Raw genomic sequence first — 26240 nt, 5'->3', positions numbered from 1 at the left:
ATTTCCCTCCAAGGAGCTTAAGGTGACACATGAGGTTCTCTTCCCTCTCTGTTTCATCCTCACAGCAACCCGTGAAATGGGTAAGGCTGAGAGACTATGACTGGCCCAAGGTCAACCATAAACCTTTTTGGCTGTATGGAGCTTTGAACCCTGGTCTCCCAGGTCCCAGCCCAATCCCCCAACCACTACAGCACACTGGCTCATATAATAATAATAATAATAATAATAATAATAATAATAATAATAATAATTATTTCTTCCCCAGCCACTCTGGGTGGTATCCAACAAAATATTAAAATACAGTAGTCTGTCAAACATTAAAAACTTCCCTAAACAGGGCTGCCTTCAGATGTCTTCTAAAAGTCTGGTAGTTGTTTTTCTCTTAAGACATCTGGTGGGAGGGCATTCCACAGGGCGGATGCCACTACTGAGAAGGCCCTCTGCCTGGTTCCCTGTAACTTGGCTTCTCGCAGCAAGGGAACCGCCAGATGGCCTTTGTCACTGGACCTCAGTGTCTGGGCAGAACGATGGGGATGGAGACGCTCCTTCAGGTATACTGGACCGAGGCCATTTAGGGCTTTAAAGGTCAGCACCAACACTTTGAATTGTGCCTGTAGGTCTTTCAGGACCGGTGTTATGTGGTCTCGGCTGCTGCTTCCAGTCCATCCTCCTTTCAACTCCATGCTCTGACTTAAACATTCCCTACAGTGGTGCACAATGTTGTTGAACTCCAGTTCCCACAATCCCTGGCACTGCCCATCCTTGCTGAGACTGATATGAGTTGGGAGCTGGGAACATCTGGAGGTTCCCCATGTGGCAATCTCCTCCCCTGCCCTTTTAACACAGGCCCACCCAAACATGGTCAAACTTGTTGGAAGCCAAAATCAAATAAGTAGGAGGTCTACTGTGATCCACCAATACTAGAGCAATACAAATAGTGCTCTGTGCATGAGAGAGAGACAGAGAGAAGCTTTTGGGTCACTTTGTGTGCCTTGTTTTGTTTCGCTAAGAGGCTTTATACCTTTATGCTGTTTAAAGAGGATCAGAGAAGTTTCGCCACGCCACATATATTTGTCCTGCTGGGACAATACCGATACTGTTCTTGGACACTGTTATGCCCTCAGATGTATTTATGATATTGACGAGAGAGGTGTTTAACAGTCAGCCTTCCATGAGAGAGATTTTCTAGTATTAAGAACAAAAGACTTCCATGAGAGAGATTTTCTAGTATTAAGAACAAAAGAAGAACGTAAAGGCCATTTACTCTAGCACCCTGCCGCCACAAAGTAGGTGTGCAAAGTGTGACCATTCCAGTAAATTGCCCGGGTGAAAGCAGCCAAAATGGCACATGTTTTCTCTTTAGGAAACTCCCTGGTTCCACAGCTGCCCAAAATAAATGTTGCAAGGGTTTGAGTAATCAAGTTACGTTTGCAGTTTGGGAATATGCTTGGAAGGCTGGACATAGCAAATGGCTATAAACTTATAAGGTGAGAGTGGGAACTGAGAAAGTATGGCTATTTCATAATGACAGAGCTTACAAGTTATATAAGGATGCAAGAAGGGAGACAAAAAAAAAAGTTTTTTTGCACAACTGGAATAGGTTTGTAGAAGATTAGCATAATAAGGCACACAATTCATGAGGTATAAAGTTTTTTTATTTGACCTGCTGTAACAATAAATATGAATATGAGTAATATTCACCAAATACGAAAGTATTATACCATGAACAGAGCTGTTGTATTGTAGTAAACTTGAATGATTTTGTGTGTGTGTGTGTGTGTGTGTGTGAGAGAGAGAGAGAGAGAGAGAGAGAGGGAGGGAACTGGAATATGTGTGTGTGATTAATCTTAAAAATGCTTAATCCATCCCTGTTAATCAGGATTATGTATATTTCATTTTTTTTTTCTTTCTCTCTTGGTTCACCTTTGACATTTTTTTTTAAATTACATATTTATTAAAGTTTTTTGAATACAAATGCATAAATAATAAACAACATTACTTACATTATAACATAATTTCGTCACTTCTTTGGACTCCCTCACATCTCCCGCTCCCACTTACATCGTTACAAAAAAAAAAAATTTCCAAGCAAATTACCCACTTGTTTACAATCTTATCTCTGCTCATTTAAATAAAATCTAACAATTCTCCAAAAAAATTATATTTTCCTTCATCTCACTTATCGTCAAAATCAGATCTAATTCAGTGGTGGGCAGTTATTTATGATCTAGCATCCTTAACATTCAACCAAATTACAATATTTTTGTAAATAAATCTTGAATTTTCTCCAGTCCTCCTCAACCCTCTCCTCTCCCAGGTCTCGGATTCTACCAGTCATCTCGGCCAGTTGCATATAATCCATCAGCTGCATCTGCCACTCTTCCAGTGTGGGTAGATCTTGAGTTTTCCAGCTCTTAGCGATGAGTATCCTTGCTGCCGTTGTTGCATACATAAAAAATGTTCGGTCCTTCTTTAGGACCTTCTGGCCGACAATACCCAGAAGGAAGGCCTCTGGTTTCTTAGTGAAGGTATACTTAAATACCTTTTTCAACTCATTATATATCATTTCCCAGAAGGCCTTCACTTTAGGGCAGGTCCATCAGAGGTGAAAGAATGTTCCTTCATGTTCTTTACATTTCCAACATTTATTATCAGACAAATGGTATATTTTGGCAAGTTTAACTGGGGTCATGTACCATCTATATATCATTTTCATTACATTTTCCTTCAGAGCATTACATGCAGTGAAGTTCAGCCCAGTGGTCCACAACCTTTCCCAGTCCTCAAACATAATATTATACCCAATGTCCTGAGCCCACTTTATCATAACCGATTTAACCATTTCGTCTTGTGTATTCCATTTTAACAGCAAGTTATACATTCTTGATAATACCTTAGTCTTTGGTTCTAACAATTCTGTTTCCAACTTCAATTTCTCCACCTGGAACCCTACCTTTTTATCATTTTTAAAGACTTCTTTAATCTGAGCGTAATGTAACCAGTCTCGCACTTTATCCTTCATTTTCTCCAAACTCTGCAATTTCCAATTGTCTCCATCTTTTTCTAATATTTCCCAATATTTTGGCCATTTGGCCTCCATATTGGGTCTTTTTCGGGCCTTAGCTTCCAGAGGTGAAAGCCACCTCGGAGTTTTGTTTTCCCAGGATTATGTATATTTCAAACTACTTCCCCCTCCCAGTTCTGAGGTATTTTATATGCTGCATAATGAGTGCCTCTTATCTGGTCTATAGAAAAAAACTATAGAGAAATCTCCAATGTTTGTGTGATTCCTCACCCCCCCTTTCTTTTAGCTCCTCCAATGTAAAGAAATGGGAAACAGAACTGCACAGTCTTAGGGAGAGCAATGCCAGACTGACTTCTGCACTCCAAGAATCTGCAGCCAGCATAGAACACTGGAAGAAACAGTTTTCCATCTGCAAAGATGAGAACGATCAACTTAGGAGCAAGGTATTGGATGCAGCAAATTGAAACGGTGGTGCTTTACTAATTTTATTAGCCAGAAAACATGCCAGTGTGCTGTAATGATTAGATGAGGAGTGAGGAAACTTCTCCAACCCTGAGGGCTGCATTTCCTTTTGGGAAACCTTCTCTTCTGAATGATGGTTTGGGGAATTTACAGAGGCAAAGCTTCAATGGTACCTGGAGAGCTCCAGACAGGGCTCAGGGCAAAGGCTCCAGAAGAGGAAACATCAGATGTTGCTGCAGCACCAGCAGCAGCTAGTCAGGGGTGTGGCTTGAGGAGAGGGCATGTCCAAAGGAGGGGCCCATGGACCTGAGAGTATTGGAGTACTGGACAAGAACTGCAGGGTTCTGAGGGTTCCTTGGGAAGAGAGATTTATTGTCAAACCATTCAAGGAACTACAGTGGACCCTCTAGTTCCGTACCACTCTGGATATGTAACTTTCGGGTTATGAACGCAGCAAACCCAGAAGTGTATACTTCCGGGTTTCGCCACATGCACGCATGGGCAGAAGCGCTAATCGCGCCATGTGCATGCACAGAAGTGGTGCGTCTTTCTACAGACTTTTTGGGTTGCGGACGGAACCTCCAGAATGAATTTAATTCGTATCCGGAGGGTCCACTGTATAGCTCTGTGAGAAGAATAGGGGTCTGAAGCATTTGAGGTAACAAATAAATTGGTTATTACTCTGGGATGAATATTTTAGTATCTATACTTAATAGCTAGCCTATTAACACACCTTGGAGGTAGATCCATTTATTTCACTTATGTAATGCATTGGCAACTTGCAAAAATAAAAGTTGAGAACTTAAAATGCATTTTAGCCAATATAAAAATCCTGATGCCGCTTCACGCATACCTAGCTGTGCTGAGTTGCCCTGGGATAGTCCAAAAATTGCTGGAGGGAGAGAGGTCAAGGGACAATCATTCCTGTCTACAAAAAACTGCTTTGCCCAATATTAGATGTACTGGATGTAAATGTCAGGGGAGAATAACAAAAAGGTGTAAATTTTGGAGCAGTCCAGGAATAGTGGTGTGCACTGCCACTAAATGATATGGTGCAATATTTCAAAAGCTTTTAATTGACCCACGCACTCCTGGCAGAAGTATATTGACAGCAGGGGTTTTTTTGGTTTCCAACAATGCTACTTTTGGCAAGAATCCCACAACACTGAACTTGATTTGTGGGGATAGGCAGCTTCGCTGAGTGCTGGGAGAACTATGCAGAGATGAGTTCTTTTTTCCTTCATAAGGACCTGCAGCTTGAGCACACTGACTGCATTTGGATGATTGCATCTTGGCTTCATAAGCTGACCTATACACAAGCCTTTTTGCTGTAGTTGCTTCTCCCTCCAAAGCACATCCGAAGAACACTGTTTCCCTCAAAGAATTCTGGGTGTTGTAGTTTATCCCTCAGAGTTACAATTTCTAGCAACCCTTAACAAACAAGTGCTTTAAATCAGTCTCTAGTTGTTTTTGGATTACAACTCTCATCATCCCTAGCTATCAGGTCAGGGATGATGGGAACTGCAGTCCAAAAAACAGCTGGAGCCCCAAGTTTGGTAAAAACTCTGCTCTAGGCCTTCCCCAGCCCCTTCAGCAACCTGCTGCTATCTCCTCATTTTCCTGCAACGTTTCCATTATTTAAAAACGTGAAAAGCAAATGATAAGTATTTGTAGTGGATTGGGAACTCAGACTGGCTCCTTTCAACCCTTCTTTAAGATTGACGAACTGGAAGAGCAGTGCAATGAAATAGATAAGGAGAGAGAACGAAATGTGCAGCTGAGCAGGCGCCTCCAGGAATTGGAAACAGAGCTACAAGACAAGGAGCTGGTATGTAAAACAAAGAATGGTAATGAAGTGCTTAAAGCTGCGGACATGCAGCCACAACATCTTTGGGGAATCAATCCGCTTCCACAGTACTTGTAAAACAAAAACATAAAAAACCCTAATGCAGATTGCTTTAGAAGCTGAGCAAGCCCTGGAGGCTTTGGGCACAATGACATGACTGATGCTCCTGCAAATACCATGGGTTCCTAGCAAAACATTAGGCTTTTGTGCTCTGTCTGTTTTACCTTGGGTGATTCTCTTTTTTTTTTTTTTTTTGGTGTTCTGTTTTAATGTAGTAACAAAAGCTGGAAAAAATTTTAAGTTGGGTAGAATGGTTTTTCTTTTCTAAGTGAGCAAACTGAGCCCTCCTGGGGGAGCTGGGAGGGTTAGATAACCCACAGGGGCAGGTAGAAGTGATGGTTGGTACCCTTCTTAAGGTACGTGTATACTGCAAGCTTCCTCCAAAGAACCCTGGGGATTTGTCCTTTGAGAAATGTGTGAGGAAGGTGTTTTTCTTCTATGCAGAGGAAACCAGACACAGTGTGATACAGCGATTAGAGCAGGGGTCAGCAAACTTACCGCACCTCGAGCCGGTGTCTCCAGTGCCAATCGTGTGGAGGGCAGGGGAGCGCGTGCCCATACATGTGAGAACACGCTATTTCCGGTGCACTTCTGGGTCGGAGGAACACCGGAAATAGCTTGTGCGCATGTGCATGGGCCTCCTCCGACCCAGATGTGTACCGGAAATACAGTGGTGCCCCGCAAGACGAACACCTTGCAAGACAGAAAACCCGCTAGACGAAAGGATTTTCCATTTTGGAGGCGCTTCGCAAAACGAATTTCCCTATGGGCTTGCTTCGCAAGACGAAAATGTCTTGCGAGTTCCTGCGGGTTTCCCCCCCTTTTTTCCCCCTTTTCCTAAGCCGCTAAGCCGCTTATCAGCTGATCCTCTGATAAGCCGCTTAACAGCTGATCGCTAAAAGCCGCTAAACCGCTAATAGCGCTAATCCACTAAGCTGTCAATGGGCTTGCTTCACAAGACGAAAAAACCGCTATACGAAGAGCCTCACGGAACGGATTGATTTCGTCTTGCGAGGCACCACTGTAACGCTTTCGCATGTGCAAATAACGCTTGCGCATGCGCACAAGCTATTTCCAGTGCTCCTCCGACCTGGAAGTGGGAAGCCATGCAGCGCAGCACCGGTAAAAGCGGGCAGCGGTGGCGAGGGTCACCACGGGCTGGATAAACAAGTCCCTTGGGCCTTATCTGGCCGGCGGGCCTTAGTTTGGGGACCCTTGGATTAGAGTGTCAAACTAGGGACTCGGGAGACCAAATCACCACTTGGCCTTGAAGCTCACTGGGCGGTCTTGGGGCAGTCAATTGCCTCTCAGCCTAACCTGCCTCACAGCGTTGTCAGGCTATTGCAATCCAACAGCTACCCAGTGTTGGAAGACGTTTAAACAGATCTCTTGAAAGCTGTTGCGCGTTGTATTAAGTCTATATCAAAATTTCCTGCTTGGTTTCAACTCCATCTGCTCAATACAAGGGACAAAACAAAAAGAGCATAGAATTGTAGAGTTAGAAGGGAACCCAAGGGCCATCTAGTCCAACCCCCTGCAACACAGGGATCACGCCTAAGGAATCCCTGACAGATGGTCATCCAACTGCTGCTTCAAAACCTCCTATGAAGAAGAGTTGACCACTTTCTGAGGCTGTTTGTTCCACTGTCAAGTAACTCTTACAATCAGAAAGTTCTTCCTAAAGTTTAGTTGGAATCACCTCCCTGGTAATTTTAATCCACTGGTTCGGGTCCTGCCCTCCGGAACAGGAGAAAACAAGCTTCCCCCATCTTCCATGTGACAGCCCTTTAGATATTTGAAGGTGGCTATCCTTTCACCTCTCAGTCTTCTCTTCTAAACATACCCAACTCCCTCAACTGTTCCTCATAAGGCTTGGTTTCCAGCCACTTTATCATCTTGGCTGCCCTCTGCATATGTTTTCCCTTTGTCAATATCCTAGATCAGTTGGTAGAGCATGCCCAGAACTAGACACAGTACTCCAGGTGTGGCTTGACCAAGGCAGAATAGAGCAGGGACGCGGGTGGCACTGTGGTCTAAACCACTAAGCCTCTTGGGCTTGCTGATTAGAAGGTCGGGAGTTTGAATCCCCGCAACAAGGTGAGCTCCCGTTGCTCTGTCCCAGCTCCTGCCAACCTAGCAGTTCGAAAGCACACCAGTGCACGTAGATAAATAGGTACAACTGCAGTGGGAAGGTAAATGCTGTTTCGATGCTCCCTGGTTTCCGTCACGGTGTTCCGTTGTGCCAGAAGTTGTTTTAGTCCTGCTGGCCACATGACCTGGAAAGCTGTCTGTGGACGAACGCCGGCTCCCTCGGCCTGAAAGCGAGATGAGCACCACAAGCCCATAGTCGCCTTTGACTGGACTTAACCATCCAGGGGTCCTTTACCTTTACCTTACTCCATGTGCGGCTTGACCAAGGCAGAATAGAGCATTACTAAAAGATACGACCCTTTTCTGTGCTGAAACAAGGCCTAGGCTGAACGCAAGGCATGGCTCATGCTAGGGGCAAGTCAAGGCAAGGTGATGTTCATGCTGGATGCAGGACAATGTTCTGACTGGATGAAGGTAAGGCGAGGCTCAGGCTTGATGAGGGCAGAGCAGGTTTTAAGGTAGAGCAGTGCTTGTCCTGTACTCTAGGAATCCAAAACTCTGATACAGTGCCACATTCTCAGACCAGAGAGGCTCTGGCCATACAGGCTCATTGGGAAGCAGTGCTTCTGAAGCTGTCCCTGTGTGCCCTTCCTCTTCTTGTTCAGAGTCCTCGACTCTTCCTCACCTGCAGAAGAGGAACCTGACTCCTGGTCCTTGACAGACAATTGCATTGTGCTGAATTAACAGCTGTCTGGAAAACTTGTTGGGGCTGTCTCAGATCTATTCCTTCTTGTTTCCCCACCCGCCTCTTCCTGCTTTCAGCAGCTGCAGCTGGAAGGAAGATTGACATCTTAGGATAATGGTGACACAGCGCAAAACACACACACACACACAAACCTTCTTGTTGTAGCATGCATATATTCATTGAACTGGAATAAGGGATTAAGGTGGCTTGATGGGGCCGAGGCAGACACACAAATAGAGTTTAGTTTTGGAATTTAAAGGTAAAAGGTAAAGGGACCCCTGACCATTAGGTCCAGTTGTGGCCGACTCTGGGGTTGCGGCGCTCATCTCGCTTTATTGGCCGAGGGAGCCGGTGTACATCTTCTGGGTCATGTGGCCAGCATGACTAAGCCGCTTCTGGCGAACCAGAGCAGCGCACGGAAACGCCGTTTACCTTCCCGCCAGAGCGGTACCTATTTATCTACTTGCACTTTGACGTGCTTTTGAACTGCTAGGTTGGCAGGAGCTGGGACCGAGCAACGGGAGCTCACCCCCGTCGCAGGGATTTGAAATGCCGACCTTCTGATCGGCAAGTCCTAGGTTCTGTGGTTTAACCCACAGCACCACCCGCGTCCCTTTTTGGAATTTACACACACAAAACCCCCAATTAGTTTCTGGGTTCAGTTCAGCTTGGTACCACGAAACCTTAAGGACCACCCATCCACCTTATAAACCAGCCTGGACCCTGCAACACAGGCAGGCAGTCCACGAAGCAGTCTGAAGCAAGCTGTGAGAGGGCATCACCCTGAGAGGAGGAGGAGCAGAAGCCACTGCTAATAGCTGGGGCTGCACCTCCCGTCGCCTCTCCACCAGCAGCAGTCCCACCGCTCCCCACACCATCACACTTCCCCCCTGCACAGGTGGAGCTGGCCACGCATAGCTGTCAACTTTCCCCTTTTCTTGCAAGGAATCCTATTCGGAATAAGGGAATTTCCCTTTTAAAAAAAGGGAAAAGTTGACAGCTATGATCTGGTGCCCCTGCTGCTACCTTCTGCCTCTTGCCACTGCTGGGCACCTGGTGGTTGGCTCCCAACTCTTGCCACTGCCAGGCACTCATTGCTTCTCAGTGCTTTCCACCTCCACAACCCTGGCGGCTGCAGCAGCATGCTCAAGTGGCAGCTCCTCTGTTTGCTCCTGGGCCACTGCCTTCCTCCTGCTCACCCTCTTCGAGTTCACCTGGGGTAGAGGAGCACAGCAGCAGGATCGAGCAGGAGGGGGCAAGTACGCGACAGTGGGAAGAGGGGCAGGAGGTGGGGATCACAGCCAGGGTTTTCGCCTCTAGTGGCAAAACATCCTGGGCCACCCCTGGACCCTGCACAAGGGGGCGTGTAGGGGGTGGCTACACAAGAATGAATAATTCATATATTAGAAAGTTAAAACGTTTTGCACTCACACCAACTCATTTTTATTTTATTTTATCACAACCCTAAGCATTTATCTGACTCCCAAGAATCCAAGCTATTTTGTTCTTCATTAAATTATCAACACACACACACACACACACACACACACACACACACAGTTACACCTACACATAAAAATTCATATTACACAAGGTGGGAAGGGGGGAAATGGATTGAGGTAGTAATAAACAGAGACCTACAGCAAGTGATTAAGTGACAAAGACTTTTGGCTCAGAATAGTAGGGGTTCTTCATCCTTGGACAGACATTTTGCAAAACACGCAAAAATGGGAATTGCTGGGGGAGGGAATTCCCCACCTCCAGCACCCGAGGGTCCAAGCTGCTGCAGTTTTGGTGTACACCACTGACTGTCAATGCTGTGAGTTCTGCTTGTGCCCTCCACCTGCTTGGAAGAGTGTGGACTGATTCCAGGACCCCAGTTTCCTCAACCAATTACCCTCACTGTCTTAAGTGGACAGCGACGACCATCTTTTTGGAAGGGGCAACTCTCCTATGCTGTAGAAGGGTGTACATCTTGCTGCTGCTGCTTGCCCAGGTTTCCAAGTTGCAATTAAGATTTAAAATATTTACATCTGCCTTGCTGCTCTGTCGTTCTTCCTTGGCCTTCCGGTGTTCCTCTAAATATGAGGTTTTCAAAGGTGCTCCTTACGTGCAGTTTCACACTGAGCAGAGTGCACACCGAGCTTGTCTTGCAAAGCCAAGAATAGCTTGTATCTGGGTTGTTTTGTGGCTGCTCGTGTAAGAGCACACAGCCTGGAAGTTGGGGCAGCCCTCCACAGCAAGTGAGAAAGAAGTCTGTAATATTAATGAGCCCATTTTCCGGCTGAGTGGGAGTACTGAAAGTTACAAAATACTGCTCTTTGTGAATGCTATTACCAGCGCAAAGGGCCAGGGTTAGAAAGCATGACATTTTTTCTTTGGGAAAAGCTGCTGGGAGATGTCTTAAAGGTAAAGGTAAAGGGACCCTTGACCATTAGGTCCAGTCGACTCTGGACTCTGGGGTTGCGGCGCTCATCTTGCTTTATTGGCCGAGGGAGCCGGCGTACAGCTTCCGGTTCATGTGGCCAGCTTGACTAAGCTGCTTCTGGTGAACCAGAGCAGCGCATGGAAACGCCGTTTACCTTCCCGCCGGAGTGGTACCTATTTATCTACTTGCACTTTGATGTGCTTTCGAACTGCTAGGTTGGCAGGAGCAGGGACCGAGCAATGGGAGCTCACCCTGTTGCGGGGATTCGAACCGCCGACCTTCTGATCGGCAAGTCCTAGGCTCTGTGGTTTAACCCACAGCACCACCCGTGTCCCTGGGAGATGTCTTAAAATCCATCAAAATCCATCGCCCTAATCAATTTCCTTGTGCTTGGGGCTCTTTTAACAAGCCTGATTGTTGAGAGTGTTGGCAATATCATCCCTGAAAAGAGCTTTGGCATACATATTGTTTGCATCGTCTTGAGCCATTAGGGAACATTAAGGGCGAAAATCAAACAGACCCTATTTGTACACAAAATGAGTTCACTCTGCAGCCATAGCTATTCCAAATTGCTGCCCCCTTAATTCCAAGAGGTATGGTTCAGGTGACCAGGCCAAATTTTGACCATCAACACAGGATTTGGGTTCCCATGCTCCCTCGTTCCCCTTCATGGTTGCAGTTCCTATAGTTTCGTATAACAACCAAATCCAATAAATTAGGTTTTGCACAAACTATAGCTTGCTTCCAAAGCATGACTGGAAATCTTATTTAAATGCTGTTTTCCAATACTGCTTTAGGGACAAACTTTGTACAGTGCAAATCAGGAAGCGAAACAGTGTGTAAAGGAGGAAGTATGTGTTGAAGTGTTTACACATGCACATCATAGTCTGGTGATGATATCTGAATTGGGGTGTGTTGTTTCTGTTGTGTATTGAGTCAAAGGATTTTATATCTGTATTATTATTGTCTGTAATTGCATTAGGGTAAAGTAACTGCCTTTTGGTTCCAGAGGGTACAGCTACTATTGGTTCATTTAAGCTGCTGTATTTGGATCCTCTGTCTTATTGGTTGCCTCCAAAAGGCAGGACTGTGATTGCCTGTTATTGTTCCCTCCAAAATGTATCCCTTCTAGCTAGTTCCATGTCCCTATAAATGTAGCTCTCCCCTCCTCAGGTCTTAGTCTTGTTGCTTTAATAAAGAAGTGTTACTAGAGAACTGTCTCCAGCATATTATGTCAAGAGAGCTGAAATCACAAACCCCACATCACAACAGTTTCCTTTATTGTTTTTTACAATAAAAAAAAATCTCAAAGCAACTTGACAAAAATAAAATACAACTCATAAAAGCTATTCAAAGGCTGAAAAGAAAAGGGGGGAAAAGCAAAATACAGAATACATAAAATGTCCATCTAAAGGTAAAGGTAAAGGTACCCCTGCCCGTACGGGCCAGTCTTGACAGACTCTGGGGTTGTGCGCCCATCTCACTTAAGAGGCCAGCGCTGTCCGGAGACACTTCCGGGTCACGTGGCCAGCGTGACATCGCTGCTCTGGCGAGCCAGAGCCGCACACGGAAACGCCGTTTACCTTCCCGCAGGTAAGCGGTCCCTATTTATCTACTTGCACCCGGAGGTGCTTTCGAACTGCTAGGTTGGCAGGCGCTGGGACCGAGCAGCGGGAGCGCACCCCGCCGCAGGGATTCGAACCGCCGACCTTTCGATCGGCAAGTCCTAGGCGCTGAGGCTTTAACCCACAGCGCCACCTGCGTCCCTAAAATGCCCATCTAGCAGTATGTTAATAAGGATCAAGGAGGGAGGATATTAGGTTTATAGCGTGTTACAATCTAAGAGAAAATGTTATGAAAATGCTCTGTCGGTGGCACCTTTGGCAAACTGGCCAAAGTGTATAAGAAACTTGTTGGAGATGTAAAAAGGGGAGAGGTTCATATATGCATATGTGGTGGGAATGTGGAAAAATCAGAGAGTTCTGGGACATTTTATATAATGAATTTAAAAAGATACTCAAATTCCCATTCACAAAAAGACCAGAGGCCTTCTTATTAGGGATAATGTCAACTGAAATCAATAGAGAAGTAAGACCACTCTTTATGTAAGCAACATCTGCAGCCAGGATTCTGGTCACAATGAATTGGAAGAGTGAAATTACAACTACAAAGTCAGAATGAATGGCAGGTAAAAATGACAGAATACATCCAATTGGCAATAATGACGGGGAGAGTTAGGATACTCAATGCAGAGGGTGAATAAAGAATGGATAGTATTAAACGAATACTTGAAAAACTACTATGATAGGAAAAATCTCCTGGCAGACCTTGAATGATTCTTGCAATGTATAGATAATAAACTAAATAATTTTTCTCTGAAGGAAATTAAGGAAACAAAGTACAATAACACGATACTGTGTAAAAAATAACAAATGAGATTCATTTTTTTGAGAACAATCGGAAGTTTATTTTATCTTTCTTATCTTTCTTCTTTCTTTTCCTTATTCTTTATTCTTCTCTATTTTTTGTTATATTTTTCTTTTTTCCATGTAGTGTACGTGCATAAATTGTAACATGGTAAATTGTTGTGTAAATATGTGTTGAATGTTTAATAAAGATTTATTTTTTAAAAATATTTAGAAAATAAAATTTAAAAAAAATAAAATAATAAGGGCCAAGCCCATTAATTAACTAATGACTTGGGGAAACAGAAAGGTCTTAGCCCGGTGCCTAAGAACTGCCAAAGATGGCACCAAGCACATCTCCCTGCCTGGAAGAGCATTCTACAGACAGTAGCCACTACTGAAAAGGCTCATTTCCTTTGGCAGTGCAAACTTTTTTCTTTTTATTGGTTCCCACCCCTCACCCCTGAATGCTAATTTCATATGGCCACTTCATTTAAAGTCCTGATATTCAAATACAGGCGACTCCCCATTTATGCTGGGGGTTACACTCTGACCCCTTGCACACATATGTGAAATGAGTGTTAATGGGGAGCAGCCCCAGAAGCCCAGAAGTGGGGGGAGAGACCTGAACAGCCTCAACAAAGTCTTACTGTGCCTCTTGCTCGCGAGGAGACCCTCCCCAGAACCCGAAGGGGATGTCCTCTTTGGGGAGGGAGGGTCTCAGTGAGCCAGAGACTTGTTGAGGCTGTGCTCAGCAAAGCCCCGGTAAGTCCCTCTACCTATCTGGGTTGCGTGAGCTGGAGGCACAGTGGACATTCCTGCTAGCAGCTGCTATGTGGGAAAGCACAGCAGCTATTGCTACAGCTTTTCTGCACATCAGCTGTTAGCTGGGAGGCTGAACAAAGCCCTGCTGTGCCTCTGGCTCACACGGAGACCTTCCTAGGAGCCCAAAGAGGACACTCCCTTCAGGCTTCAGGGAGAGTGTCCTTGCAAGCTGGAGACACAGTAGGACTTTGTTCAGCCTCTTCAGGCCTCCCCTCCCCCAACTTCTGGGTTTCTGGGGCTGTTTGTATGCACAGTCACATGTGAATTAAATGTGCCTAAATTGGGGGGCAGGGAATGCCTGTATATATTTCTGAAGGCTGGGTAATGTGTATATGGCTGATGCTGATTTTTTTAAAAAAACGTTTTATTATCTGGTTGAAATTCGTAACCTTTATATTTTTTGTGTTACTTTCTCTAGGAAATAGAGGATCTTCGGAAACAGGGTGAAATCATACCAGAGTTGATGACAGAATGTGAAACAGTATCTGAGAAATTGCAGGTATGAATGGTTATTATTATTCAGTATGTATTTTCAGTTTTAAAAGGAAAATTATACTCCACTTAAGACCTATAGCCAGAATGTTTATGTTGGAGAAACTGAAGCGTATGATTCATGCTGGATGAGGATGGCTCAGGTAGAGATGTGAAGGTGTTGGGAAAATGATTTCCTCTTAACTTTTACCCAGTTTTCCCCCTTGGTCCTCTGCTCCTCTGGGATCATGTCAAGATAATGCTGCTTGCTTGCTTGCTTGCTTGGAGAGCCAAGCAGTAGGGAAGTAGCCACAGTGTTTTTTCTTCCATTCATAAATGTAAGTTACTCTAGTGTAGGTATAATCATAACACAGATGGAAAATATTAAGGCACCTTAACTGCTCAGGCCAACAGCACAATAATGGCTTAGTGCAATGGTGTCTTCGCAGGACCTGTCAAGGAATGAGGGCTCTAGTAGGAAGGGGAAGTGGACTCCCTGATCACAAGTCTCTAAAAGTCACCTTGAGAACGGACTCAAAGCAGCCTAAGGGAACCAGGGAATAACTGCAGAACAACGAAATCATAAATTCATGCTTCCATTTATTTAATTGCATTAGTGTGCAATTGGGTAGAGCACCACCTCCATGTTTTGTGTTCCTTATCTCCATAAAATAAAAGAACTGGAGAATGGATGTAGCTAGGATTTATTTGGGAGGTAGGCAGGCTTTATGTTAGGTGCAGCAGAACCGAGTAATCTGTGATGCAATTGGTCAGTTAAATATTTTGATTTATTTGATTTATTTATTTAGGGGGCAGCTGCCCCCCTCCTGCACTCCTCTGGCTACACCCATGGCTGGAGACATATTTTTCAATAAAAACAGTATGTTCAGGGAGGGGCCTGGATTACTCAAGGGATGAGAGAGCCTTCGGTGCTAAAGTCCTAGTTGCTGTTCTGTGCTGCTGGCACTCCACTGACTTACCCTTCTTCTGCCTTGGAAGCTCAAGCCTGTAGAAGATGTACCCTGTTGCACAATTTAGGAACGGCTTCATCTGTAAATCTTTCATCTCAACCCATGCATCATGAATTTGTTGAGGAGAGGCAATATGGGACTGTATCCTCTGGGCCAAAGCATTTCAAGTACAGGTTTATATTGATGATGTAAACTCCATTGCTAGGGAACTTAAAGATTATTATTATTATTATTATTATTATTATTATTATTATTATTATTATCATCATCATCATCATCATCATCATCATCATCACTATCACTGTCTTCCTACACATTCAGCCAGGGAGACTCCAGATATTTCTTTTTCCTATTTTTTAAAAAAATGACATTGAATTCCAGAACAAAACAGTATCAGTTCCCAGGCGCTGTTTTGTCAGGTTGTATTTGTGGACGGGTGAGCCAGGACCCGAACCAACTTCAGATATTGTTTAGAACAAATTCTGAAGCGCTAGGAATGGCAGTAATATATGCAGAGCAGGGCACATAAATTCCAGCCAAAAGCTGCCCAAAGTGACCTCATTCAAGGCAAAGCATCTCTTCCGCATCCTTCTGTGAAGCAGTCAGATTAAAATAATAGCCTTTCCCCTGACAGAGTTTGCTTGCAGGTAGGTTTGCAATGGACACAATAAATAAGAGATGCAGCGATGGGGCAGGTATGGGGAGGGCCTTTGCTCTTTTTGTTATTGTTGAGACTTTAATGTAACTTTTTTTTTAAAGGCTGCTGAGAAAAGGAATAAAGACCTGGAAGAGAAAGTCAGAGCTCTAAGGACAGAGGTGGAAGAGAGCAAACACAGACAAAACAACCTTAAGACTGAGTTACAGACTTTTTTAGACGTACTAGATGGAAAGATTGATGAATTGCATGACTTCCGGCAAGGACTATCTAAACTGGGAGTTGATAACTAGGGAATAGCAACATATATCTTTTTGTAAACTAACATTTGGTGGGTGTGCATTTTAATCCTAAATGTCTGTTCCACACAAAAAAAATAACCAGAGTATTCTTCTTGTTTGCAATGTGATTTGTACATAGAGTTTAAAGGTTTAATGGTTCTCTCCCCCACTATCCATTCTTCCTTTTCTTTCTTTCTTTCTTTCCAAAAATTGTTGTTGACTTTTCTTTTTTAAGGTAGAGCTTTGTTTATCTTGCTGCTTCTGGACTTTGAGGGTTTGTGAACAGGTGGGGGAGGGTTCTTGCCTCAGGAAAATGGAACTAGACCTACCTTAAAATGAATATGCATTAGTTGTTGCAGGGAAATTTCTATCTTAAGGGCTGCTGCAACCATAGAAACAGGAAGCGAGCCTTTTCCTAATCTTGATTATCAAGCCCTGTGCAGTTTTATTTGTGTGTGTGTGTAACAGACCACAGTGAAGATGAGAGGAGATGCTTGCAATTTGTCCATGGGCTTGAAAAAGAAAAATGCACTTGGGAGCAGCCATTGGCAGGTAGAGAAATATTCTTTTAGTAGATGCTCATGGCCTTAGGATCAAATTGTGAAGCCTCATTTGAAGAATTCAGTGGTGGCTTTTTTAAAAAAATTTAAAAAATACCCACGAGGCCTTTTCATACAGAATTTGCCATGTTCAACAATGTGCATTTGAAATCGGTGTAGAAATCGCAATGTGTTCAGGTGTGGCCCTTTGCACTCCTGGTAGAATGGACATGGAGGTAGTTACCCAAAGGTGGTTGGCGGTTTCCAAGCCTTTGAGGGTGTTTAGAAATGCAGGTGTTGTACATCTGAATGCCGGGGAAATGGGCACTCTTCCTAGGATCCAGGGTCAGTTCACTCCCGGAGCAAAGGATGTTAAGTAGGGAACCTCAGGCCCAGGAGTCAAATGCCTCTCCAGCTGTTCCTTGGAAGTTCTCCAACGCCACATCCCTCGCTGGTCCTGCTTTGCACCACAAGTGTTTTTGCCTGGCTGGAATTTGCTCTTGAACTCCGGCGATGCCTTTTGCTTCTCCGGATGGAGAACAGAGCAGGCTGTGTGAGCGTGCATAGGAACTAACCTGTTACACAGAGGTAATATTTACACTCTTTGCTCCATCCACTGGCATGTGGCTCTTGGGCTGGAACAGGTTTCCCATCCCTGATGTAAGCAGTTGGCCTTACAAGTTGCTGTCCCTACACTGGCTGGCAGCACCATTTTTACATTCAGGATACAGGTATTTGTTTTAAAACTATTTATGTGCCACCTCTTCACCCAGAGAAACCTCAGACGTTGGTTGCAACAAAGACTTTAAACCAGGGGTCAGCAAACTTTTTCAGCAGGGGGCCAGTTCACTGTCCCTCAGATCTTGTGGGGGGCTGGACTATATTTTGAAGAAGAAGAAAAATGAACGGATTCCTATGCCCCACAAATAACCCCAGAGATGCATTTTAAACCAAAAGGCACATTCTGCTCATGTAAAAACACTGATTCCCAGACCGTCCACGGGCCGGATTGAGAAGGCGATTGGGCCAGATCCGGCCCCTGGGCCTTAGTTTGCTTACCCATGCTTTAAACCATCGTAAGGATTTAAAGAGCCTGTTAGAATAAAAGTATCATGGAAATAAAGGTGGAAGCAAGACAAAGGAGCAGATAAATTATAAATAAACGGTTCTGAATTTCTCAGTTGTTGCCAAAAGTCTGGGCAACAAGGGGAAAATGTGTTTAATTGGTGCCATACTGGCTATGAGGTTGGTGCCTGATATGAAGATATTAGATGCAGCAGCAAGCAGGCATGAACTGGAGGGGAAGGCAATGGAAGAGTTGTTGCAGACAGTGGCACTGGTTGCAACTGGGTTTTAGAATTGAGTCTCCATCCAAGAGTCCGCCATCCAAGAGTTCAGGGGGGTGTCTTCAAACTAAGCATTGAGACACATGGCCACCTAAAAAGGAACATCCTGGGACATCAACCCACCTTGAAGGTTTCTGCTCTGTCCCCAAAGACCTGCTCTTTAATTCTGGGTGAATCAAGGCTGGCGGTGGTCACAGCTGGGATGAAACGAGAAAGTCATTTTCACATGCTCCAAAACACTCCTGTTAGCGCCTTCAGCTTCTTTCAGGTCTGAGCCCCTGGAATTACAAAAACCGGGTCCTGGGGCAGAGTCGTATCTCAAACTAAGCTCTGTACGAACCTTCCCAATCTTGTGCCTTCTACATGTTTGGGGCTACATCTTCCATCACCCTGGCTGTGCTAGCTGGGGCGGATGGGAGTTGTCTAAAACTTCTAGAGGGCACTGGGGAAGGCTGCTGACACAAATGTCTGTCGGCTACTGAGACTGTATCACATTGGAAAACACTTCTTAGTCATGCCCGTTATGGATCTTAGTACTGGTAGTTACCCGAACTCACCTCCTTTGCCTGCTAGGCAGATGTGTGGAAGCTCATAGGTGCCCTGCCTAACAGTCAGCTACCTCCTCTTCCATTTTTCTGTCCTGTGTGTTAAGTGCCTGCAGTGCCTAACTGCTTTTAGAACTGCAGGAGGGAGTTCAACTCATCATTCGCAGCACTCTCTCCTTTTGTGTCTGCCATTGCATGGGTGTGTGATTCAATTTTCTCTGCTCTTAACATAAAAAGCCACCTTCCTATTGAAAAAGCGGACATAAAGCTCTCATTTTGGACTGTGTGACTCTCCCATTTCCTCATAAGGTGCAAAGTATGAAGAGGGCAGTTTGCAACAGCTTCTTAGCTGATGAAACCTGATGCACTGCCAAAACAGTTAGCTATTCTTTCTGCTGATATATTTGCATATCTATATTGCAGTGTGCCATGGGGTTTTATGGTGGTGACGGAGTCCGTGATTGCTTGAGATTTTGCCTAATGTTGTGGTGGATGGTGGGGAGCGGAGAGAGGAGTCTGGCTGCCATTGGGTGAGCTTCTCAGATTCTAGAGAGGCAGGGTTAGCAGATGAGCCTAGGAAAGGAGGTTCAGAGTAGTGAGTGGTCCATAGAGAGGCGCAAGAAGAGAGGCGCGAGTCACAAGGATCTGAATTCACATGCAGAGTTAACAAAATCTGAAATCTGAAATAGCAAGGCAAGCATTTGGCTGCACCCAAAGCACACAGCTCTCCTTAATTTTTGCTTCCTTTGGCTCCTGAGAGCAAAACCCTCTGCTCACCAGTAAGCCTCTCCAGTAAACCTTTCCCACTGAACTCCTTGGAACCAAAATTCCTGCCCACTCGCCCACCCCCATGCCTCTAATCTGATTTCTCGCTGCTTTGAGCCTACGCCTAATCCACTTTTTCCTTCTTCCACAATTCACAGGCTCCTGATCCAAGATCACAAGTATTATCTGTGCAGGTGCCAGTGAAGGGCTGGGTTCAGAGCTTCTCTTTCAGGTCAGAGCCAGGTGACTTAGGTGTGTTAGGCTGAGCTGAAGCCATGATGAGGAGCATGTGGGCAGCACAGGCCAAGGCCAACAGGGTGACAGGACTGGCCTTCTGTGCTATGTCCTCTTCTTTGGCAATTAAAACACGGAGGCGGTCCTTTGCCAGGAGCAAGTCTTTGACATTTTAGAACTGAAAACAGGCTTCTATAAAACCTACAGCTGCCATAAATAACACCAAGGCTGCCTTGTATTTTATTTTATTATTTTTTTACAAAAATCATTTAAAGGCCTGTGTTTTTACACCCCAGCCCCTTCCTTAGTCTACCATCTGCTGCACTGGTTTTGTGTAGTGGTAAGTTGGCCAGGAGAGATGGCATGTTTGTTGTGCTATTAAGTTGGCTACCTCTGTCTTCCCAGAAAGTGGGGCTGTCCTAGCAGTAGTCAAAAGATTTCAAGAAGTTGATCATAGATATTTTCTCCTCTTTTGAAGTGACTACAAAGCAGATCGTTTGGGATCAAGTGGGGCTTAGAACCATTGCTCTTTGGTAGAGGGCATGCAATGATGCCAGCTTCAGTCCCCAGCATTTGCACTTAAAAAGGGTCAAGTAGCAGGTTATGATAACAGCCACTCTCCCCTGGAGAATTGTCAGTTGCATTCAGTCAGTCACTATTGGCTAAATGAACAAATATACTGATATCATAAGGCTGCATCTTCCTGTACCCCGAATCTGGCTCCTAAAGCAATTTGGGGGAATCTCAGGTGCTGCTGCCATATTCAATGCTTGCTCCCAATTTAAAAAATGGCAAAAAGGGTCCATACTAGCATTGTGTTTCCCTGAGGACTTTGCATGGCATGCCTGGAGATGGGTAAGAAATTTGATTCTGTTCATATTTGAATGTGAACAAAGCTACATAATTTGCACTATCCAAAGACATAAATTGAAACACAGTCATCTTTTGGAATGTACGCATTTCTGAATTTTGCAATGCTGTTCTACAGCCAAGTAATGGCCGGGGTAAAGTGAAAATAATGATGTATACAAAAAAATTATGATATTTGGGGAAATTGCTTTGCCAAAATGTGCATTTTATGGGAAACTGCATACAAGTATATGTACATATTAAGAGAGATTCGCACTAAAATGCTGGTGAACTTTCATGAGGAAGTGCATTTCTCAAACTGATGTGGAGAACTGGACTTAAGACTGGATACACAAGAAATTCAGAGTTACCAAAATTCAGAGGAACCTAGCCATGCCTCAGCAGGTTTATTTGCATAACTGAATGGATTTCTAACCGGGCTTTCAAGGTGCATTGCCCTCACAAGATAGTTTGCAGAATAAATTTAATGTGCATAAAGTGAGCATAATAACCAATGGTCAACAAATACAATACAATTGGCATTGCAATGTCATGAATTTAAAACCAACAACAAACTTTTCCCAAGCACAGTGTAAACAAAGGCAGGCTGGATCCAAACGCCCAAGAGATGCTTTCACGCATAGCATTACTTCATGCTTTGCACGGTACCAGTTAGTTCCATTTGGACCAGCTTCAGTGTGGCTAAGCAAGGACCCATTTGGTTCAGCAACATGGAGCCCAGATCAAAGGCAGTAGAGAAGAAGACGTCAAAGCATCCCCACGGAACTGGTGTGGACCATCCAAGCCTGTGAGACATCTGGAGCCTGAATGCTGAAGACACCCAGCACTAAAAGGTAAAGGGAGCCCTGACCATTAGGTCCAGTCGTGACCGACTCTGGGGTTGCGGCACTCATCTCACTTTGCTGGCCGAGGGAGCCAGCAGATTCCAGGTCTTGTGGCCAGCATGACTAAGCCGCTTCTGGCGAACCAGAACAGCACACGGAAATGCTGTTTACCTTCCCGCCGGAGTGGTACCTGTTTATCTACTTTGACATGCTTTCAAACTGCTAGGTTGGCAGGAGCGGGGACTGAGCAATGGGAGCTCACCCCATCGCAGGGATTCGAACCGTCGACCTTCTGATCGGCAAGCCCTGGGCTCTGTGGTTTAACCCACAGCACCACCCGTGTCCACCCATCACCACCAGTCTTCAAAACCACACCTAAGACCGCCCGGGTTAGATAAGCTAGGGAGATTGTTGGGGAGCAGGTTAAACCAACAAAATACTCATTCTGTTCTCGCTACCTTATCCTCAATCACAACCCCCGAAACCCAAAACCTGATATGTCTGGTACCCTGATCAGGAAATTGAAACTTTTGACAGTTCTCTCACCCAAGATTAACCCCTCGGTGGCTGTCAATTTTCCATTTAGTGATCTGGCACTCCAAAGCACCATCTTCAGACTGGGGTGTGTGTGTGTGTGGGCTAGCAATTTTGAAGAAGTTATTGTCTGAAATACTGTATGCTATGTTCAGTAGTAATAAGATACCTTGAGTCAAAAAGGGTACTTACTATATATAAGGTATCTATTAAAGAACGCTGGGGTTGTAGCCAAGGCTTGCCCTGCTCAACGTAGACCCACTGAAGTTAATAGACATGGCTAACTTAGGTTCATTCATTTCAGTGGGTTTACTCTGAGTAGACCTTAGTTGGCCACAGCCCTTGGCTAATATGCTTGATATAAATAAGTGTACAGTATTTTGTTTGTGGAAGAAGTGTTGAATAGAGTTTGTAGAATGGCTAGCCAGTATGACATTTTACTGTGATAAAATGAAGAGGTAGAAATTAACTTTTAAATCATCAAGGTGCCTATATATGCATATACAGTTTATATGCATATTTGTAAACGATTGATTGCCTACTAGATTGCTTCTTTCTATTGCTTTGGCTTCTTATACCGCTGGTCTTAAGAACGCTGAGCCATTCTGTAGGTAAATCCCATGGTTCTTTGGACTGTACCATTTCTCATTAGGGTGTGTTTGTGTGAAGGCTGCTTTTACTATGGAAAGGACTCAAATGGGGATAGTTACGCCAGCTGTGGTTTTGAAATGGAACTATCCCCAAAGCTCTGTACTATGTGTTTCATCTGTACCTGTAGATTATTCTAATTACCTGGATGCAACTTTCCATCGATTCCAGTGGTGCTTTCACAAAAGTGTGCTTGCGATCATAACCTGAAGGCCGCTTCATGTAAATTGCTGGACTGGGGCAAAAGACAAATTTCTGGGATCTGTTAGTAACCCACTCTAATGATGACAACCTTAACACTTTGCGGAAATCGTGCAGACACACCCCTCTTTTAAGGGATGAAAATATATCTTGTGGGAAACTGGTGCACAATGACAAGTTCAGTTTGCAATAATTATTATTTACTCATTTATATGCTGCTTATAGGCCAACATGGCTTCTAAGTGGAGTATGTAGCCATCTGCAGTCTCGTAACTTGTTACAGTGCAACCAGAGTAGCTGGATGGATGTGTGCCGATGACTTGAGATCACTGTTGGCATTTATATATGTAGCTCTTCCCGAGGTGTTCAATGCGATTCATGTAACTTCACCAGAGTAATACTTGCAACAACCTTGGGAGGGAGGTTGGTATTGCTTTACGCCTATAGTAGTAGGAGGAGAAGCTGCATTTAAACCCAAGGGTGCTTCTGCAACCACAGCTCATGCTTTGTGACAAAGCTTCGACACCGGCACTGTACAGTACACAGCATAGATGTGGCCAGCTGGCCTTTGTAGCATTTGGAAGCATTGATAGCAAGTTCGTATCAGGTGCCATAATTGAATGGATTTGTCCCAGTGTGGCAGGACTGGATATCTTAACTGGGCATTTGCACTGCATACAGACAGGGCCAGCTCCATCATTGGGGAGCTGTCCCATGGGCCCTGAAGCCTTTGCCTTGGAGATTCACAGCCGCCATCTTGGATTCCTGACAATGCCACAGAAGTTGAGTCATTTAATGGCATTGTGGGGAGAACTGGCTGCCATCACAAATAGCGAAACTCCCAGGGACAAATTATCCTAGCAGATCTCAAAAAGCTCTTTGCTTGAGACTTTGGAAGGCTGCTAGTCATTGGTGGTTTGGATGAGTATCATATGCTTCAACTTCTCAAGTTTTGGTTTGACTCTTGTAGTGGCAACAAGTAGTGGGTTGGCAGATTTTGGATTCCTGTAGTGATTCTGAGCTATTGAAGCTGTTATTACCTTAAATGGATCTGGAATGTGAGGCCATTATTCTAAGCACAATTCCTTACAAGTACCGTATTTTTCGCTCTATAAGACGCACCAGACCACAAGACATACCTAGTTTTTGGAGGAGGAAAACAAGAAAAAAAATATTCTGAATCTCAGAAGCCAGAACAGCAAGAGGGATCACTGCGCAGTGAAAGCAGCGATCCCTCTTGCTGTTCTGGCTTCTGGGATAGCTGCGCAGCCTGCATTCGCTCCATAAGAAGCACACACATTTCCCCTTACTTTTTAGGAGGGAAAAAGTGAGTCTTATAGAGCAAAAAACACCGTATATTTCATTTTAACATAATGGCCATGATCCAATACAGTTCTGGGCACATTTTAGCCCCCTGAGTTTGACTTATTTTGAGCATGGCTGATAGCACACAGGACTGCCCTCATTGCATTTAGGAAACATAGTGTGAGTTATTAAAATGTTTTGAGTTAAAATGTATCTGGGCAATTAAGGGAATTTACTTGTGTTTTCTGTTTTCTAATACCGGCTAGCAATAATTTTATTTTAGCCATATGCCAACCAAGAAGAAATATTGTCCCCTTAAAAAGGTACCAACTGATATCCTAAGTCTTGCACAATTGTCTTCAATTTGATGTGTGTGTGTCTGGCAGAGAGATGGGGAGGTTAGTTGACAATACTAGAAAAAAGCATTTTGAATTTATTATGCTACAGATTGTGATACATTCTGAAATTGAATGTTGATGTACAGAGCACTTTTAAGAACTGAAATATATTCTTCCCTTGTAGTTAACAAATATGAGAGTATTTTAGTGTGATATTGCTATACCAAATGTTCTAAAAGTAAGATGAGCCTTTAGTAATTTGCAATATGTTCTCATGGTTCCAAGGAAGGTTTAGTGAAAAATGAATTAACTGATTATAAGAGTGTGGGAAAACATTGCAGTGATTAAACTGTATATTTTTATCCAGATATAAAATATGATTAATCAACCTGAAGATATTATTGTAGGTTGATTGGTGTGAAATTATCTTTTACCTTGTTACTTGTCTGCTGTGAACAAGTTTTTTCCCCCTCCTCCATGTCACTGAATATTCAGCAAACATTGATATGTGGAATCTCTTCTAGTAGCAGTAAATGATGGTTTTTATATATATATATTTGGAAAAGCAAAACATTTTTCTTTTATGAATTTTCTGTAATTTTTATCTGATTTTATTGTATTATAGAGTCATTTATGTCATATATTTAAGTTTTAAAAAAACAACAATACAAAGTTCTGTCCTGACTCGATAAACTTCCGGTTTTCTGAATTACACTTTCTTGTTGCTTTGTGTTCTACTTGGGAGAGTTCCCTTTGCCCTTCAAATAAAAGTTAACCTGAATTTGAATGTATGCAGAGCACTTTAATTGAGCAAGACCGCTGCTGTTTATCCCCCAATGTGCTGTTTGAAATAAACAGCGCCTTCGGGAGAAAGAGCAACACAGGTGTGTGTCTGTGTGTGTGTGTTTGGCATAGATTTTGAGTGGGTAAAATGTTATATATATACAATACAGTGGTGCCTCGTGAAAAGAAATTAATCCGTTCCGCGAGTCTCTTCGTCTTGCGGTTTTTTCGTCTTGCGAAGCACGGCTATTAGCGGCTTAGCGGCTATTAGCGGCTTAGCAGCTTAGCGGCTATTAATGGCTTAGCGGCTTAGCGGCTTTAAGAAAAAGGAAACAAACTCGCAAGAACTCGCAAGACGTTTCGTCTTGCGAAGCAAGCCCATAGGGAAATTCGTCTTGCGAAGCACCTCAAAAAACGGAAAACTCTTTCGTCTAGCGAGTTTTTCGTCTTGCGAGGCATTCGTCTTGCGGGGCACCACTGTATCTTTATTGTCATTGTCCCATGTAGAACAATGAAATTGAAAAACTACATAAAACCACATAAAAACTACATAAAACTACATAAATAATTAAAAAAACCCTAAAAACTCTAAAACCCCATTTTAAAATACACTATACTATAGAGACCCCTTATTCTGCGTTTAGAACCAGAATTGCATTTGCGTAGAAACTGTTTCTCAGGCGGCTAGTCCTGGCCTTTATAACACTATACCTTCTTCCAGAAGGCAGAAGCTGAAAGAGATCATTTCCAGGGTGCGCACTATCCTGCGCTACCTCTGCCGCATTCTTATGGTACCTGGAAGCATAGATTTGATCTAAGGTGGGACGAGTGCACCCAATTATTCTCTCTGCAGTCTTTACAACCCTGGATAGCATTGTTTTTTCCCTGGCCGTGCAGCTCCCAAACCACACACAGATCATAAGTTAGTACGCTCTCCACAGTGCAATGGTAAAATGCCATCAACGGGTCCTTTGAGAGATTGTTTTTCCGGAGGATTCTCAGAAAATATAACCTCTGCTGTGCTCTCTTCACCAGGTCTCTGC

At 44.0% G+C, this 26240-nt stretch overlaps 1 protein-coding gene and 2 long non-coding RNA genes across 3 annotated transcripts in view; 2 read left to right on the top strand and 1 right to left on the bottom strand.

Annotated features, from left to right (window-relative positions):
* HOMER2 (homer scaffold protein 2) overlaps nt 1-16945 on the top strand; it is an 80079-nt gene extending 63134 nt beyond the window's left edge. Inside the window, exons 6-9 of the mRNA XM_079954353.1 lie at nt 3312-3468; nt 5205-5315; nt 14306-14386; nt 16089-16945. Coding sequence (XP_079810479.1) covers nt 3312-3468; nt 5205-5315; nt 14306-14386; nt 16089-16277 — 538 coding nt within the window. The 3' untranslated portion in view covers nt 16278-16945. The remainder of the gene's footprint in view (nt 1-3311; nt 3469-5204; nt 5316-14305; nt 14387-16088) is intronic.
* LOC307202686 lies at nt 7850-8372 on the top strand. Its single transcript, XR_013832972.1, has 2 exons — nt 7850-7913; nt 8003-8372. It is a non-coding gene; the product is annotated as an uncharacterized lncRNA (long non-coding RNA).
* Nucleotides 16709-25276, bottom strand: LOC307203525. Its single transcript, XR_013833234.1, has 2 exons — nt 24142-25276; nt 16709-23880 (listed from the first exon to the last, which is right to left on the bottom strand). It is a non-coding gene; the product is annotated as an uncharacterized lncRNA (long non-coding RNA).
* Between the last annotated feature and the right edge of the window lie 964 nt (nt 25277-26240).

The sequence above is a fragment of the Podarcis cretensis genome, assembly GCF_951804945.1.
Source record: "Podarcis cretensis genome assembly, chromosome: 14".
Lineage (NCBI taxonomy): Eukaryota > Metazoa > Chordata > Lepidosauria > Squamata > Lacertidae > Podarcis > Podarcis cretensis.
Note: the sequence above shows the minus strand (reverse complement) of the source record. Positions and strands in the feature narration are given on the sequence as shown.